The sequence below is a fragment of the Nerophis lumbriciformis genome, linkage group LG19 (genome assembly GCF_033978685.3).
Source record: "Nerophis lumbriciformis linkage group LG19, RoL_Nlum_v2.1, whole genome shotgun sequence".
Taxonomy (NCBI): Eukaryota; Metazoa; Chordata; class Actinopteri; order Syngnathiformes; family Syngnathidae; genus Nerophis; species Nerophis lumbriciformis.
Genome location: NC_084566.2, coordinates 23,074,122 through 23,091,862, shown reverse-complemented (window position 1 = coordinate 23,091,862; position 17,741 = coordinate 23,074,122). Strand labels below are relative to the sequence as shown.

The following is a 17,741-nucleotide window of genomic DNA, read 5'->3' as shown; positions in this document are numbered from 1 at the left end:
TCACATATACATAAGTATTTGTAGCTTTTACTCAATACTTAGTTGATGCACCTTTTGCAACAATTACAGCTTCAAGTCTTTTTGAATATAAAGCCACGTGCTTGGAACACCTATCTTTGGCACTGTCACCCATTCCTCTTTGCAGTATCTCTCAAGCTCCATCAGGTTGACTGGAAAGCGTTGATGCACAGCCATTTTCAGATCTCTCCAGAGATGTTGAATCCGATTCAAGTCTGGGCGCTGACTTGGCCATTTGAGGACATTTACAGAGTTGTCCTGATGCCATTCCTTTGATATATTGGCTGTGTGCTTAGGGTCCTTGTCTGCTTAAAGATGAACCGTCACCCCAGTCTGAGTTCAAGAGCGCTCTGGAGCAGATTTTCATCCAGGATGTCTCTGTACATTGCTGCATTCATCTTTCCCTCCATCCTGACTAGTTTCCCAGTTCCTGCTGCTGAAAAACACCCCCACAGCATGATGCTGCCACCACCATGCTTCACTGTAGGGATGGTATTGGCCTGTTGATTAGCTGTGCCTGGTTACCTCCAAATATGATGCCCGACATTCACACCAAGGAGTTTTATTTTTCTTATCAGACCAGAGAATTTTGTTTCCCGTGGTCTGATAGTCTTTCAGGTACAATTTGGCGAACTCTAGGCAGGCTACCATATGTTTTTTTTTCTAAAGAATGGCTTGTTTGCGTCAACGTGTCCTCACAGTTTGACATCTGGTCCACCATGGCCACTCTTACAAGACATGGCTGATTGGTGGATTTCTGCAGAGATCAAGAAGGTTCTCCTTTCTCAACAGAGGAATGCTGTATCTCTGACAGAGTGACCTGATGGTTCCAAACGTCTTCCCTTTTTTGGATGATGAAGGCCACTGTGCTCATTAGGACCGTCAAAGCAGCATATATTTTTCTGTACCCTTCTACAGATGTGTGCCTCGAGATAATCCTGTCTCGAAGGTCTACGAACAATTTATTCGACTGCATGCTTGGTTTGTGCTCTGTCAAGTGTGGGACTTGATATATATAAACAAGTGTGTGTCTTTTCAAATCATGTCCAATCGACTGAATTTACCATAGGTGGAGACCAATTAGGCTGTAAGAATTTGAAAATTAATTTGAAATTGGACACACCTGATCTCACTTTTGAGCTTCATGGCAAAGGCTGTAAATGTAATTTCGTATTTTTTTTAATTTTTAATACATTTGCAAAGATCTCTTAAAAGAACGTTCTCTCATTGTCATTAAGGGGTATTGGGTGTAGACTGTTAGGACTAAAAATTAATTTATTACATTTTGTATTCCATTTGTAACAAGAAAATGTGGAAAAAGTGAAGCGTTGTGAATACTTTAGACTATCGATGCTGTGCGCACTAAGTCCAAAACCGGAAATGACGCAATACTGCATATGTCAGTAACCAGAGGAAGAGCCTTGAAGACATGTTATTAGTATTAATGATTAAATGCAATACTTTTTGAATATATGTTAATATATGGTATATTAACAAAATAAAATATGTTAAATTGATATAATAATTAAAGATGTGTTAATAATCTATTTAAAATCAAATTGTGGCCCCTTAAATCCTAATCCTAATTAAGTCGTGAGATGCCCAAAGATTCCCACCTCTAATCAAGATCATATAATCGCCGAGCCTTAGTGGAGTGTTAATTCTTTTTTGGCGACACCTATTGGGCACCATAATTCATTAAGTAAAGCTCATGATGCAGTAAGTTGAATGATGTGAACTCTGTACTGGATACTTTCTAACACGCCTTAAATACCTTGTATCGGTAAATATTATGCAAATATAGTTATTTGATACTTGTTTATATTGACAAATGTGATGTTTTAGACTGCAATATTGTTGAATTAAGGACACTTATCACATATGTCTCATTTGTGTGCTTTGTTTTCCTTTTGTAAACAACTTCACAAGAATAAAAGAAAAGATAGATGGATAGATAGTACTTTATTGATTCCTTCAGGAAAAGCTCAACAATATGTGTTTATTGGAGGACATTTAGATGTTAACTGGCTGTCCATCTTTGCACAAGTAAATGCACTGAAGGGCTGCTTGAATTGGAGGGCTTATGTCGAAGATTTTAGATGTTAATGGATATAATCGGGGGCGGGGGGGTACTCGGTTGGTAGAGCGGTCGTGCCAGCAACCTGAGGCTTCCCTGGTTCAGTCCCCGGCTTCCGCCATGTAGTCACGTTCGTTGTGTCCTTGAGCAAGACACTTCACTCTATCTCATGTGTGAATGTGTGTGTGAATGGGTGAATGTGTCAAAGTGCATTGAGTACCTTGAAGGTAGAAAAGCGTTATACAAGTATAACCCATTTACCATAATCCAATATGTGTTTTTTTTTTTTGCTGATATCAGATAGACAACCCGAATTATTAACTGTTAAAAACTGTAGTCTATGTTGTTGTCATGAACACTTCTCTTCCCCCCCCGCAGGACGGCCTAGATGCGCTGGTGTACGACCTGGACTTTCCTGCCCTGAGGAAAAACAAGAGCATTGACAACTTCTTGAATAGATGTGAGTAGTCCTGGTCATGCCTTTTCTCCATTAAGCACTGCTGCTTTATATTTCATGTTCGTATACAAGCCTAAGGCTCAGAAAAGAAGGCTAGTTTTGGGGTCACCGCTTCTATGCAGGCTAGGACACAATAGGTGTCTGCTGCTTAATGTCCCCAACAAAGGGGCTTTCATTAATGGCTGGTGACCCACATGATGCTTATCATGGTGATGGCTTGTTTTTGGGGGCGGGGAGGTGCTCATAACTATTTTTATTTGGGCTGTCAAAGATAATACGATAACGTCTATATAAAGGTTTTAATTAGTTTCTTTAACATTTATAAATGTATACAGTCAGTAATGCCTATGTTGTAGTATTACACAAAAAGACATGATATATTTATTTATTATATATGATTTTATTTGAATGAAATAAACAAACGAGTGTTCCCTCGTATCACCATTGACACTCGTACCACAGTTTGAGAATCAATGCCTAGGATGTAGAGCAGGGGTAGGGAACCTGTGGCTCTTTTGATGACTGCATCTGGCTCTCAGATAAATCTTAGCTGACATTGCTTAACACGATAAGTAATTAATAATTCTGCTGGTTATCAGTGTTAAAAATAACGTTCAAAATATAAAACATTCTCATGCATTTTAATCCATCCATCCGTTTTGTACCGCACCTGTTCAAGAAGTTGTATTAATGGTAAGAAGTATTTCATTTATTATTGGTTAGCTTCAGAATAACAATGTTATTAAAAAGAAGAGACTGATTATACTCTAAAAATGTTGGTCTTAATTAAAAATGCACACATTTAGTTGTATTGAGTGTTAAAAAAATATTATATGGCTCTCATGGAAATACATTTTAAAATATTTGGCTTTCATGGCTCTCTCAGCCAAAAAATTTCCAGACCCCTGATGTAGAGTGTAATTCCCATCTGTTTGCATTTTGAACATTTTATTCAGTTCATATTTGAATATCAACCCAAGTTTCTGTACACCCGCAATAACTCATCAGCCATCCTATCAATACTTCCTGCACCAGCACAGTTGTACGCAGCCAAGTGTGCTCGTGGATGGGTTACTGTAAACTAATGGATTGGCCTGTCTTGTAAGGCGTCGACCTTTAGCAGCAATTGTGTTGCCTTATAGGGGCTGTAGTCTATTAATTCCGCTCCCCTTTTATCCGCACTGATCACATTAGAGCGATTGGTGTAGTAAATTTTATGCCTTACTGGAAATATCTTTCATTCAACACCGCACACACACTGAATGTATTTCCTGTAACACATTCTGATCATGTTAGCGTTTACCTGCTAGGATTTTGCAAATGACGGAAATTACTCATTTTTAAATAATAGCCCAGACCTTTTTTTATGGTTGACGTGTATAATTCTTACACCTTGCAGCCCAATTCCCGTTAATTCCAAGCCGTGACCTATAAAAATGACTTTTCTTCAGCCAACTTGGCACAGCAGTACTAGGTGTTTCCCCTATGGGAGCTAGCTATTAGCATTGTAAATATACTCCTGCCACTTTCCCCCATTCCACTTGATGCTAGTGTTTTTCCCATTTACTTGTTTTTCCCCAGATAAGGATACTATTAGTAAAATTCGTGACTTGCGTATGAAAGCGGAGGACTATGAGGTGGTCAAGGTCATAGGGAGAGGTGCATTTGGAGAGGTGCAGCTGGTAAGTTTGGGTAAAACCATACACACAACTGCCAATTTTGTTCTGAGCTCAGGTTTTTGACCATCCTAAACATCACCTCTTAATGATTTGCACCAGGTGAGGCACAAAGCCACCAGCAAAGTGTATGCCATGAAGCTGCTGAGCAAGTTTGAGATGATCAAAAGGTCAGACTCTGCTTTCTTTTGGGAGGAGAGAGACATCATGGCTTTTGCTGACAGCTCCTGGGTGGTGCAGGTAGGCCTGACCTGTACTAGCACCATGGATTTACCGTTTTTTAATTTATTAATACACACACTCTTTCATTTGCAGCTATTTTTTGCATTTCAAGACGACCGCTACCTCTACATGGTGATGGAGTACATGCCTGGTGGCGACTTGGTCAACCTGATGAGCAATTACGATGTGCCGGAGAAGTGGGCTCGCTTTTACACAGCAGAAGTGGTGCTGGCTCTGGATGGTATTCATGCCATGGGCTTCATCCACAGGTAGCAGCCCAGTGGCGCTAATTCTTTGCTGTTTAGCTACGAAAAACCACATGCTTCTACGGTTTTATAGGAAAGCATGTACCGTATTTTCCGCACCATAAGGCGCCCTGGGTTATAAGCCGCGCCTTCAATGAACGGCATATTTCAAAACTTTGTCCACCTATAAGCCGCCCCGTGTTGTAAGCCGCATCTAACTGCGCTAAAGGAATGTCAAAAAAACAGTCAGATAGGTCAGTCAAACTTTAATAATATATTAAAAACCAGCGTGATGTGGGCGCGCATGGAATCGTATATCAACATGGACGGAGCTGCTGAAAAAAGCCACCCGGCCTCTTCGCGTAAACTTAAACTTACCTTAACCACTCGCTCATCTTTTCTTCATCCATCCCTTCGAGTTAGCTTTTATGATGACGCCGGCTGGAAAGGTCTCTTTTGGCAAGGTCTTCCTTTTGAATATCACCATGGGTGGAAGTTTCTGGCCATTAGCATGGCAAGCTAGAACCACAGTGAAGGATGACTTCTCATTCCCTGTGGTGCGAATATTCACCGTACGTGCTCCCGTTGTATCCACAGTGCGGTTCACAGGAATATCAATTGCTGTGAAATAGTAATCCGTGTGCGGATGGAGAGATTGCGTCTTTTCATGAACCGGATCCCTGTCACTTGGTAGGAGCCATTTTGTGGTCTTTACAGATGTAAACACACAAAGGAAATGAAACGTACGGTATATCCGCGCGCTTTTTCTTCTTCTACGCGGGCGGGTGGTTGCATACAGTAGAAGAAGAAGCGCTTCCTGTTCTATGGGGGCGGGTGCTTACCTTGGCGGTTGCTTGCGTAGAAGAAGAGGCGCTTCCTGTTCTACCGGGAAAAAAGATGGCGGCTGTTTACCGAAGTTGCGAGACCGAAACTTTATGAAAATGAATCTTAATATTTATCCATATATAAAGCGCACCGGGTTATAAGGCGCACTGTCAGCTTTTGAGAACATTTGTGGTTTTTAGGTGCGCCTTATAGTGCGGAAAATACGGTAGCTTCTATTCTTCCTGAAAAGGGTTACCGTTGAGCAAATTGAAGTTAGTTTATTCCAGAAGGTTTTGTTAAAGATATTTGTACCTCTGCAGGGATGTGAAGCCTGATAACATGTTGCTGGACAAAGTGGGCCACTTAAAACTGGCAGATTTTGGGACCTGCATGAAAATGAACAAGGTACTACATTCAGTGTCTTTAATCCAAGTTAAAAGATTTTCCTGCATTAAAATTGTGAATTTTTGTCTTTTTAGGATGGTATGGTACGATGCGACACAGCGGTGGGGACACCTGACTACATTTCGCCCGAGGTACTGAAATCCCAAGGAGGAGATGGCTATTACGGCAGAGAGTGCGACTGGTGGTCCGTTGGAGTGTTTCTGTATGAGATGCTCGTTGGTAAGTCTTTGTGTGCTTCTTGGTGGCCGTATTAACATAATTAACATTATGAAGTCGCAGTGTCTAATAGGATGTAATAACATATAAAAAAATCTCACGGTACAATATCGTCCCGGTATTAAGGCCACAGTCCGATATTATTGCTGTATACTCAAAAAATGATGGCTTTGAAAAAATGTCAGAGTGTGTAAAAGGAAGTGGTTGGAAGGTTAAGGTTAAACACACTTGGTGTAATTGAACACAAACAAAATGCTCGAATTTTCTAATTATTTTTGTTAAACAAGTATTTTTAAGTGCAAAGAAAAGTGCAGGTTCAGTTCCAAGTATCACACAAATATATATATATATATATATATATATACATATATATATATATATATATATATATATATATATATATATATATATATATATATAAAAGTTTTTTCAGTTATTGACGCCAAAAGAAAATAACTGCTTGTCTACTCATTCATTGGACGGACGAGAGACTCTGAACAACATGTTTTGCCCTCGATCATTTTTGTGTTCACCGTAAAACCAAATTTGCATACTAGTGATGCCATGGCACTCTGTAAAATACCGGACCGTATGGTTTTCCATGAAAGGGACAATAATACGTCTTATAGACTGTGCGAGTGTTTGTGCCTGTATGTGTGCGCACGCGTGCCTGTTCATGGTAGCGGAAATCCCTCTCCACAACGTAATGGTGATTGCACAACATAATATTCAATCACCATTGTGCCTTTCCATATCATTGTAAGTGCAGCCTAGAAAAAGAAACAAACATATGGCTAGCAGCTGACTTTGCATTGAGTGGGGAAATTCTGCCCTCAATATGGACTGGTAGGAACAGAATGATTATGTGACTAAACTATTGGTCCAGACTTGGAGAATACATTTACCTACTTAGCTAAACAGAAAAAAAAATAGATGTTTATGTCTAAATATTTTTTAATCACACTTTTTGTTTGTTTGCCCTGATTCAGCTCTTGACACTTTTTGTTCAAATAGTTTTTTTATTTGCGGATTAAAAAATGTTTCATCCTGCTACTTCAAATTCAAACTGCATTTTAATGTATTTTTTCATTGATTATAAACTTTGCGTTTTAAAAAAATCTGCATCACCGCTTGCCGTTTGCTAAACCACTTGTGACAAGCAAGTAAAAAAGACGATTTACCTTTTGAATGTGTTTAGTAAATGTTAACTTGAAAGAAAAGTTGTATTGTATTTTTACTACACCACAAATACTTTAAAAAAAATCTAGAATGCCGTTTTTTCTGACAAGCAAAACAAATTAAGGAAAACAAGTTGTTCTCTTTACACCCAAAATACATACTGAAACAGAACCAAAAACCGTGGCCCAAAACCCTTAGTCCATAATTCTGATTTAAACGTCGCAAGAGGTTCTTCACTTTCCTGTGGCAAGAGGTTCTTCACTTTCCTGATCTGCACTGCGCAGGGAATCATGGGAGATGTAATTTACCTCTCAGACTGACCCATTTAATAGCGCAAGGGATGTGACGGTATTAAATGGTATGATATCACGGTAATAAGGCCACAGTACAATATTACCGTGGAATATGTGCAAAAAAAAAACCCACCTACAAATTCCATAGTGTGTCAAATGAAGTGGCAGGACTGTTTGGGATAAACACACTGTGATTGAACACTAACACAATGCTAAAATGTTCTAATCATACTACAAACATGTATTTTTAAATGCAAAGAATTGTTCAGTGGCAGCCACTGTATCAAGCAAATATTAAAAAAAACTTAGTTCTGTGTCTTTAAAGTGACAATGTAAACATCCAGTGTAAAACAATAATGTTCAAATGAGTGTCTTTCAACTTTTACTTTCTGGGTAGCAGTGTTGTTTACAGTGGACATGTTTATATCAGTCTGGAATAGTTAACTAACAATTTAACTTTTGATCATTTAAATACCTCACAAACTATTTGCTGGCTTCAAATATCTTTTCTGGGTGACAGTTAATGAGGTGGCGACTTGTGCAAGGTGTACATTGCCTTCCACCCGAATGCAGCTGGATAGGCTCCAGCTCCCCCGCCACATCGAGAGAGACAAGTGGTGAAAAGTGATGGTTTGAGGATCCATCAAGTTGTTTTTCAGTTTACTCCTATTTTCCGCGATGTACAGTTTTTTTTTTGTGAATTCCCTCCATGCACTGCCAGGTTACTGACTGGCTGTGTTGCTTTGGAAACGCTCGAGACGAAGGTGGTGCGCTTTGCTTTGCAGAACGGAGACTTTTTTTTACCTCTGCCAAAGAGGTTATGTTTTCACCAGGGTTTGTCTGTCTGTTTGTTAGCAACATAACTCAAACATTTCTGGACATATTTTGATGAAATGTCTGAAAACAACAGTTCTTCTCATCTACTATGAAACCATTTCACTTCCTGATGACGGCGTTCTACACCCCCACCTTGCTGTTCCCGCACTGTGCAGAGGACTCTGGGAGATGTAGTTTATTTTCAGACCCGACCAACGCTAAAGCACCATAAAACAATTTTTTTGATACCGTCAGGCGTAGATACAGCAGTATCTACAAGACTTTTATACCCCTAAGTAGCGCCATAAAAAACTACACTGATGAGAGGAATCAAGTTCTCATTTTGTACTGTCACATACCACGGCATTATTTATCACATTTTGAAAACAGAAATACCGCAATATTTACAATTCCTTTACATCCCATAATGTCCAACATCAGATACAATACTTAAAAATTAGAATAGGTGTACCTTTTACACAGATCTCACTTGTCCGTCTGTGGTCCTCAGGCGACACGCCGTTTTATGCCGACTCGCTGGTCGGCACCTACAGCAAAATCATGAACCACAAGAACGCTTTGACCTTCCCTGACGACAGTGACATTTCCAACGATGCCAAGAACCTCATCTGTGCCTTCCTGACAGACAGGTACAATCGCTGCAGAATTCAGGAGTGTGATCACTAACTTCCGACAAGCTAAGCCTGTCTTTCCCTTGTTCAACAGGGACGTCCGCCTGGGTAGGAACGGTGTGGATGAGATCAAGAGACATCCTTTCTTCAAGAACGATCAGTGGACGTGGGAGAGCATCAGAGAAAGTAAGAGCAGCACTCTTTTGCAGTTGGTGGTGTGTACACTGTAGTTTTAATTGGCTTGCCATCATATTGATAAATCCGGCTCAGACTGATCATTGGCAGCACAGAGGCCACCAAAGTTCAAACAAAACATACATGCCCCTGACTGACACCAAAACAGAGCAGAGCACATATTAAAAATGTGGCAAATCCTGCAGCTATAGTCCGCTCTTAGCCGGGTTTATGTTTTTAAGCGGACCTATTATGCAAAACCAACTTTTCTTACCTATTTATACCTGTTTTTGTGTGTTTGGGATCTGCATAGGCCCTGAACATTTTAAATCAAACCATGGAGGCATTGTAGAGATACATTTTTTTTAAAATCTTGCCTTCCATCATACTTTCTCCCAACGAGGCGTTTGGAATTTGCCCCATTTGTGACGTTTTTCCAATTGGTGACATCAGCGGATATCTCCATATATGGTAGAGATATACCGGTACTTGAAAAGTTTTGCATGGGTCCGCCATTGCAGTCCAACCGTGTAGTCAATAAATTCCTTCTTTTTCTCTATCCTCTTATTGTGGGGCAGACTGGCTCTTATATGCACATGCATCCTCCGCTGTTGCTTTTTCTAATACAAAGTAGCGTATAGTTCTAATTTTTATCTGTCAGTAGAACTTCATATGAAAGCGCTAAAAACTACAACATGGCTGAAGAGGGGAAGACACAGTCGAAGTGGAGACACGTAAAAAAGACCGCCCACAAAATGGCGCATTAAAGAGACGTTAAAAACGGTTTGAAGACGGTCTTTAAAACATAATCTATGTAAGATTTTTACTAAAGAACTACCATTACATGTTATGTAGACTACAAGGAAGTGTTTGAATGTAAAAAAAAAAGAAAAAAAAAAAAAGAAAAAAAAGATTATAATATGACCCTTTTAATTCTTGACTCAGCTAAAGTCAGCACTTTTAACGCCGCTGCACTTAATGGCTAATCCCGCTCTGCTCCCTGGCAGGTTTCCCTCATTTTAAAGGGGATTTTTAGCAAGATATCCAGAACATCGTTTTGCTGCACTTGCAAAATAATGTTTTGCATTTATCTATATTAGCCAATAACCGATACCAGTGTATGAAGCAGGTCTACCCTCAACTTAATGTCGGCTCTCATCTCATATTACAAACACATGTTTCTTTTACTGTGGTGCCACTGGATGCGTTTCACAAACGAACATTAACAATCCACTGTTTAATTTAAAAGTTTCCCATTACTATGCTGCACAAACATCTATAAGAAAATAAATATATTAACAAAAAAAATGCAAAGAATGATATTTTGGATTTGTATGAAATTATAATCTGGGTATTGATGGGAGTTTTTTCCCCCCCAGAACACCTATTATCAATATTTTACTGCATAAACGCTGCGTGTGACTCTGAGTGATTCATCCTGGGGACACTTTAATCTCCGCTCCATTAACCAGCGCTTCATGATCATTACAAATTACATATTTACAATCTGAAGGTGAAATAATTCCAAACCACTGACATACCTGAACTAGCAAGCTTCTTGCTCTGTGGTATCAATACGACAATAAACAAACCTGATGGCTAAGGGCCAATGAGCTAATATCTCATTTTCATGCCAATATCCAAATGATCACTTCCCTGTGAAGCGATTTGAGTGTCTAGAAAAGCGCCATAGAAATCTAATCCATTATTATTATTAATATCGATAGGCTGATATCAGACATCCTTAACCCCTCATGGACTTAAACAATTAACATTTTTAATTTCCTGCCGTCATCTTTAATCTTTTGTTGTCCCTTTTAGCGGCTGCGCCTGTGGTGCCTGAGCTGAGCAGCGACATTGACACCAGTAACTTTGATGACATAGAAGAGGATCGTGGCGAGGAAGAGACTTTTCCAATACCAAAGGCCTTTGTGGGCAACCAGCTCCCCTTCGTGGGCTTCACTTACTACAGCAATCAGCAGTAAGTCCACCAGAAGCGGCCCTTTGTTTATTCATTCTTCCAGTCCACTTTATTTATACAGCACAGTTTTAAAAACAGTCTGTTTCACTAAGTGCTGCACAGTAGTTAAAATACACATTATAACCAACTTTAAAAAATGAATAAATAAAAGGAAAAAAAATAGACTGAACTTTCATACTGGTTTAAAAGCCAAAGAGTAAAAATGTGTTATAAGATATGATTTCAAAGTCGTTAAACAGGAAGACTTCCAAATCACCAGATGGAGCTCGTTCCAAAGGTTTGGAGCAATCGCAGAAAAAGCGCAATCCCCTCTGCATTTTAATCCAGTTTTAGGGACGATTAGGAGAAACTGATCAGAAGACCTCAGAGACCTTGCGCGGTGTAGATGTTTTGAGGTCATAAATATATTAAGGTGCTGATCCAATAAGAGATTAAAAAACAACTACAATTTTCAAATTAATTACAAAATGATTTGAGAGCCAGTGAAAAGGTGTTAAAACGGGGATGATGTTGTCATGTTTTTTTGTGCCAATTGAAAGGCGAGCAGCAGCATTTTGGACTAAATGCAAACATGCAAGGTAGGCCTGGTTCACTCCAAAATAAATTTAATTGCAGTAGTCTAAACATAATGAAATAAAAGCATGAATTACCCACTCAAAGTCGTTAAAAAATAAAACTTCTTCTACGTTGATAAAAACTAGATCGAACTACAGAGTTCATCTGTTCTTCACATTTAAAACCAGTGTCAAAATTAAAACCAAGATTTGTGACTGTGGGTTTAAAATTCGGCATCCAGGGGTCCACGTCACTGAGGTGAGCTTAGGCTTTACATTTGGGCCGAATAAACTTATTTCAGTCTTGTTCTTATTTAAATTTAGGAAGTTTACCGCTCACCTGGCTTTAATGGCTTTGAGACAATTTAAGTGTTTTTGAATGCGTTCTACCTTTCTTTTTTAGAGAGACATACATTTGGGTGTAATCAGCAAAAAATGTAATTGTTATATTGTATTTTTTTTAAATGTGTTCCATGTGCACAGGACAAAGGGTGCACATGCGGAGGCATAGGCATCAATTCGCAACAGTCTTGGCAGCGATGCAATAACACCATTGTTTTTTGTTTTTTTTGCAGTATTTTGCGCAGCTCCACTGCAGCCACAAAGACGAGTGACAAACGTAGCAGCTCCAAAAAGGAGGATAAAAGTCACGTGAGTTGTGCACCTGCACCTATGCTCTCAAATACAACGTTCTGCAATGTATATTTCTGATTTTTTCCTGTCCAGCTGGAGAACCTGCAGAAAAGAGTGTACCAGCTGGAGGAGCAGCTCCACAGTGAGATGCAGCAGAAGGATGAGTTGGAACAGAAATGCAGGCATGTATCAAGATTATTTATATATATCGGTTATGACTAATATGACAACCTTCTGATGGTCTGTAATTGTGCTCTCTCCCCAGGACCTCTAACACCAAAATTGAAAAGATCATAAAAGAAATGGATGAGGAGGTTAAATCCTGCTTCTTGTTTTCTCTGTGTGCTTTTTTCATATTCGAAAGATTTACAACTTAGTATTTGTAATTGGAAACGCACACATGGCTTTGTTTCCTTTCCTTTCCTTTCCTTCATAGATGCGCTTTTGTTTTCCTGCAGGCCAACTTGAGGAAAAGCGTGGAGGCGAGCATGTCTTTGCTGGAAAAGGACAAGATCATGTTGCAGCACCGATTTACTGAGTCCCAAAGAAAAGCCGATCAGGAGGCCGAGAAGAGACGCAATTTGGAGAATGAAGGTAAAAATGGTGGAGAAGTGCATTATGGCGATGTAATGTTGTGGCTATTTAATTCTTAATAGTACTCTGTTCTCTATCATATTTCATTCTCTGTAGTGTCCACTCTGAAAGAGCAACTTGAAGACATGAAGAAGATCAGTCAGAACTCGCAGGCCTCAAACGACAAGATTGCACAGCTGCAGAGTCAGGTATTGCACCGCATCCTTTCCTGCTACACACATTTTATGTCTAAAACTGCCCAAAAAACATTAATAAATCAGACATGAGAAATGTCCTCAAACGAAAAATGCGCTTTTTTAAACATTCAATTTTACCTCGAAATATCACTTCCGCGTGTTTTTACACTATGTTTACACTGCAGGCCAAAGTGGCCCAAAAACAGATTTTTTTCCAGCTGACTGTTTACACTGCAAGTAAAATGTGACTTTTATCAGACCCCAGTGTAAAGGCGCATGTGGTCCAATGTGACCTCGACGTCACTTGCATGCACACTTTGATAAAGTGAAAACAAAGGAAGTTGACCGGGAGGAAGTCGCTACTTCTACAAAATAAAATATAAGCCGCCACACCTTAAAAATTTGTGTTTTTTTCACTTGAAAATAAATTTAAGTAATATAATGTATGAATGGATGTATACTGTATATTTGGGAGGGTTCTAATCTTTTAATAGCTGTTATGTAGAGGAGACACGGACATCAGCGTGGATCAACGGGAGCTTTATTTTTCAACTCGCATACAAGCAAATGTGCCACGGCGTCAATTCCAGTCTTTCAACAATCGCTATTCCTTCGGAATCAAAATATATATTTATATGTTACATACAGCCTATTATTTACGCACTATTGTCAAGGGATGCACCGAAAATTTGGTTGTCTTAAATAGACTTTGCTCACTGAAACCGGATGTTGTAATGAAATATCCACTTCCGCTGGCGACTGCGTTTTTCCTGGCGCACACGAGTGACATAGCTCGACCAAAGCTGACAAAAAAGTCACATACAGTTCGCATTCAGGTCCCATTGTGTTAAGACTGGAGTCACAATTGAAAAGATCCGATTCCAATCAGATTCAGGACTACCTCCTGATGTGGCCTGAATCTGATGTGAGAATATCAGATTTGAAGCACTTTGGAGCGTTTAGACTGGCCAAAAAATCTGATCTTTGTCGCTTGAGAGCAAACAAATCTGATTTGGTGTGTAGTGTAAACAGGGCCTTAATGAAAATTTTAACAAATAGGATCCAAACAAAATTTTGAACGCTTGCCTCAGCCGCAGGTACTCGCGTTTCCTCTTGCCTTAAAACAGCACTGAATTGCAGGACAGAGAGATGACCAGGCTTGCTAGTTAGCATGGTTAGCATCATCTAGCTGTCTTACTTGTTGTTGCCTGCGATGACTGATTTCTACTTTGCTGCTAATCATATTTGGGTGATTACAATCCAAACACTGAGTTCCAAACCAGTTAGGGTTAGGGGTCAGCTAGAAGGTATATTTTTGACTTGACGGATGCAAACACAGGTCACAACACTGAAAGTATATTACCCAAGGGGGCGTGGCTACAGGATTGAGTTGCCAAACGTTTATGAGTGCTTTGCATGCATGTTATATAATTTAACATTATATTTTCAATGCTAATAATGAGTTATTGTTACAATTATTATTATTAGTTAGTAAATTATCTACTAAAAAACCCTAAAAAGTATGTGGTACATTACATAGGACAAAAAGACAGACTAAAGAGGTTGGTAGGGTTGGAATTGGGGGTCAAATCTCCAAAAATGATTCCCGGGCGCAGCCACCGCTGCTGCTCACTGCTCCCCTCACCTCCAAGGGGGTGAACAAGGGGATGGGTGAAATGCAGAGGTTAATTTCACCACACCTAGTGTGTGTGTGACAATCATTGGTACTTTAACTTTAGATGAGAATACATCTAAAGGTAAAATATTATGTACAAATGTGCCCAATTGCAGTAAATGTAGCCTTGATTTTCAAAATGTTCTTTCGAGGTTTGCATGGCAGCACATTGTGCTGAAAGAAATGTTCCTCTTTTTTTCTCAAAGGGTGCTCACATGCCTGTTTAATGTTTTTTCCTCTTAGCTGGAGGAGGCCAATGACTTGCTGCGGGCAGAATCGGACACTGCAGCGAGGCTGAGGAAGAGCCACACGGAGATGGCCAAATCCATGAGCCATCTGGAGAGCTTGAACCGCGAGCTGCAGGAGAGAAGCCGTGCCGCTGACGGGGAGAAAGCCCAGCTGGAAAAGGAGCTCTTGCTCCTCCAGAGCACCTTGGACTCTGAGAGGAGAAACTACAGCCTGGGCTCGGAGGAGATCCGGGAGCTACAAGGTAACTTGCTGTGGAAAAATATTCAGTCTCTTAAAGTGTTGTAAACGGTGACTTCTCTTCATGATTGTTCTTAATCTTGTAGCAAGGATGTCAGGGCTGCTGGAGGACAATAACAACTTGAAGCTCAGTCTCTCCAAAGTAGAGGCGGAGCGCAAACAGGCCCAGGAGAGAAGCAATAACTTGGAGAAGGTAAACACACACAATATCCATTAGAGTGGAACCCATTTGTGTTAACGCCCCTCGTCGCAGGATAAGAACAACTTGGAGATAGACCTCAACTACAAACTGAAGACACTGCAGCAACGTCTGGAGCAGGAGCAGACGGAGCACAGGGGGACACGTGCACAATTGACTGACAAATACGAGTCAATCGAAGAGGCCAAATCTGCAGCCATGAATGGTATGGCGACCCCAATGTCATTATTGTCATCAGAGGTTGTTTGTTCTCTCTAAATCAACTTTTATCACGGTTCTCCAGCTGTCCAGGTAAAAATGTCGGAAGAGAACGGAGCGAGGATGCGAGCAGAGAGCCGCGTGGTGGAGGTGGAGAAGCAGTGCTCCATGTTGGAGTTTGACCTCAAGCAGTCTGTGCAGAAGATGGAGCAGCTGATGAAGCAGAAGGAAAGGCTGGAGGATGACGTGAGTGAACGCTTTCCAGACGAGACACGGCTATCCTTTTCATTAAGTCGCACCCTTAAAAGTGGCATATCTTCTTGGTCCAGGTAAAGAACCTGAGGATACAGGTAGAGCAGGAGTCCAGTAAGCGTGTCCTGGCCCAGAATGATCTGAAGAGCCGCATGCAGGAGGTCGACCGGCTGCGGTGTTCAGAGAAGCAGCTCAAACAGGAGATCAACACCACGCTGGAAAGCAAACGTTCGCTGGAGTTTCAGCTAGCACAGTTGACAAAGTGAGTGCTGCTCTTGTCTCTTATCAAATATGCTATGAATTCTTCAATTTATTTTGCTTGTAGTTCTATTTTCTATTTTTACTGCTTTGGCTGTAATGCTCTTTGCAAGTCAAGCTGTCAATTGCCCACTATTTCCAAATAAGTGCTATTATTCCGGCTTATAGTGCAACTAAACTTAAACTGATCTGTGACAGCGTTCACTCCAACCGGATTAGACTTTTTAATCTTAGTGCAGCTCTCTATTGCTAATCCCTTAGCTGCTTTGTGATGCCAGCTGTGTTTTGCTACTGCAGCTCACAAAGTGGCCTTGATGGAGAAACAACTAATATAAAGACACTAATTATTTTGTGTTAATGTGCTCTTAGACAATATAGAGGCAACGAAGGGCAGATGAGGGAACTTCAGGACCAGCTTGAGGCTGAACAGTATTTTTCTGTGAGTATCTGCTTCCTCCCACCATTTAGTTCTAAGCGAAAAAACGGCCTACTAAGCACTTTCCATGTTGTTCCACTCAGACGCTTTACAAAACTCAGGTAAAAGAGCTGAAAGAGGAAATAGAGGAAAGGAACCGGCAGGTACAAGAATCTCATAAAAAGGTGCAGGAGCTGTGTGGTGAAAGGTAAAGACGTTAGACTCGTGCTTGGAACCGCTCCCATCTCGAAGTGGAGTAATAACGATTTATTGACGTTTTACTATGCAAAGGGAGTCCCTGTCTGCTCAGCTGGATCTGACCGTGACAAAGGCGGAGTCGGAACAGCTGGCCCGGGCACTACAGGAGGAGCAGTACTTTGAGCTCAGCCAAGAGAGCAAGAAATTGGTCACCAGACACAAGCAGGAGATTGTGGAGAAGGAGGCCACTATTGCGCGAGTAAGCAACATGGTATACGTGTGATGAAGGACTATATACGTATATAAAATTCAATTGGTTTATACTGTGGAAAAGTTTTTTTTTTAATGTGTGTTTCCTTTCAGCTTGAAGAGTCTAATAAAACCATGACCAAAGATGTAGAGAATCTCACCAAAGAGAAGGCAGAGATAAACGAGAAGCTAAGCACTCAGGAAGAAGGTACTTTTCTTTTCTTATTCCCTTAACCTTTTGTAGTTGTTTTGTCTACAAGCACTTTTTTTTATTATTTCAGAGTATGCAGCTCAGAAGGAGGAGATTTCAAATGCAATTAAGGCCAACTATGAGAAGGTCCTCAACACGGAGCGCACTCTGAAAACCCAGGTAAAGCGCGCCACCTTAATGAATCTTAATTCCCAACCTGTTGAGCGTCCTCTCTCCGTCAGGCGGTGAACAAGCTGGCGGAGATCATGAATCGAAAGGACATGAAGCTTGATCAGAAGAAGAAGGGCAGCACTGCCGACCTGCGGAAGAAAGAGAAGGAAAACCGCAAGCTGCAGCTCGAGCTCAACCAGGAGAAGGACAAGTTTAACCACATGGCCATCAAGTATCAGAAAGAACTCAGCGAGATGCAGGCGGTGAGTACATATGA

The 17,741-nt window shown here is 40.5% G+C and overlaps 1 protein-coding gene across 2 annotated transcripts in view; it reads left to right on the top strand.

The window, feature by feature from the left end:
- rock1 (Rho-associated, coiled-coil containing protein kinase 1) overlaps positions 1 to 17,741 on the top strand; it is an 83,231-nt gene that overhangs the window by 48,471 nt on the left and 17,019 nt on the right. For both annotated transcript variants that reach the window (XM_061979273.2, XM_061979274.2), the window contains exons 2-26: positions 2,474 to 2,555; positions 4,134 to 4,234; positions 4,331 to 4,468; positions 4,544 to 4,719; positions 5,841 to 5,925; positions 6,000 to 6,144; positions 8,941 to 9,079; positions 9,156 to 9,247; positions 11,057 to 11,216; positions 12,346 to 12,421; positions 12,497 to 12,585; positions 12,669 to 12,717; positions 12,862 to 12,997; positions 13,094 to 13,185; positions 15,092 to 15,338; positions 15,421 to 15,527; positions 15,588 to 15,738; positions 15,817 to 15,977; positions 16,061 to 16,245; positions 16,611 to 16,680; positions 16,761 to 16,864; positions 16,948 to 17,113; positions 17,218 to 17,311; positions 17,385 to 17,473; positions 17,536 to 17,727. In XM_061979273.2, coding sequence (XP_061835257.2) covers positions 2,474 to 2,555; positions 4,134 to 4,234; positions 4,331 to 4,468; positions 4,544 to 4,719; positions 5,841 to 5,925; positions 6,000 to 6,144; positions 8,941 to 9,079; positions 9,156 to 9,247; positions 11,057 to 11,216; positions 12,346 to 12,421; positions 12,497 to 12,585; positions 12,669 to 12,717; positions 12,862 to 12,997; positions 13,094 to 13,185; positions 15,092 to 15,338; positions 15,421 to 15,527; positions 15,588 to 15,738; positions 15,817 to 15,977; positions 16,061 to 16,245; positions 16,611 to 16,680; positions 16,761 to 16,864; positions 16,948 to 17,113; positions 17,218 to 17,311; positions 17,385 to 17,473; positions 17,536 to 17,727 — 3,126 coding nt within the window. The remainder of the gene's footprint in view (positions 1 to 2,473; positions 2,556 to 4,133; positions 4,235 to 4,330; positions 4,469 to 4,543; positions 4,720 to 5,840; positions 5,926 to 5,999; positions 6,145 to 8,940; positions 9,080 to 9,155; positions 9,248 to 11,056; positions 11,217 to 12,345; positions 12,422 to 12,496; positions 12,586 to 12,668; positions 12,718 to 12,861; positions 12,998 to 13,093; positions 13,186 to 15,091; positions 15,339 to 15,420; positions 15,528 to 15,587; positions 15,739 to 15,816; positions 15,978 to 16,060; positions 16,246 to 16,610; positions 16,681 to 16,760; positions 16,865 to 16,947; positions 17,114 to 17,217; positions 17,312 to 17,384; positions 17,474 to 17,535; positions 17,728 to 17,741) is intronic.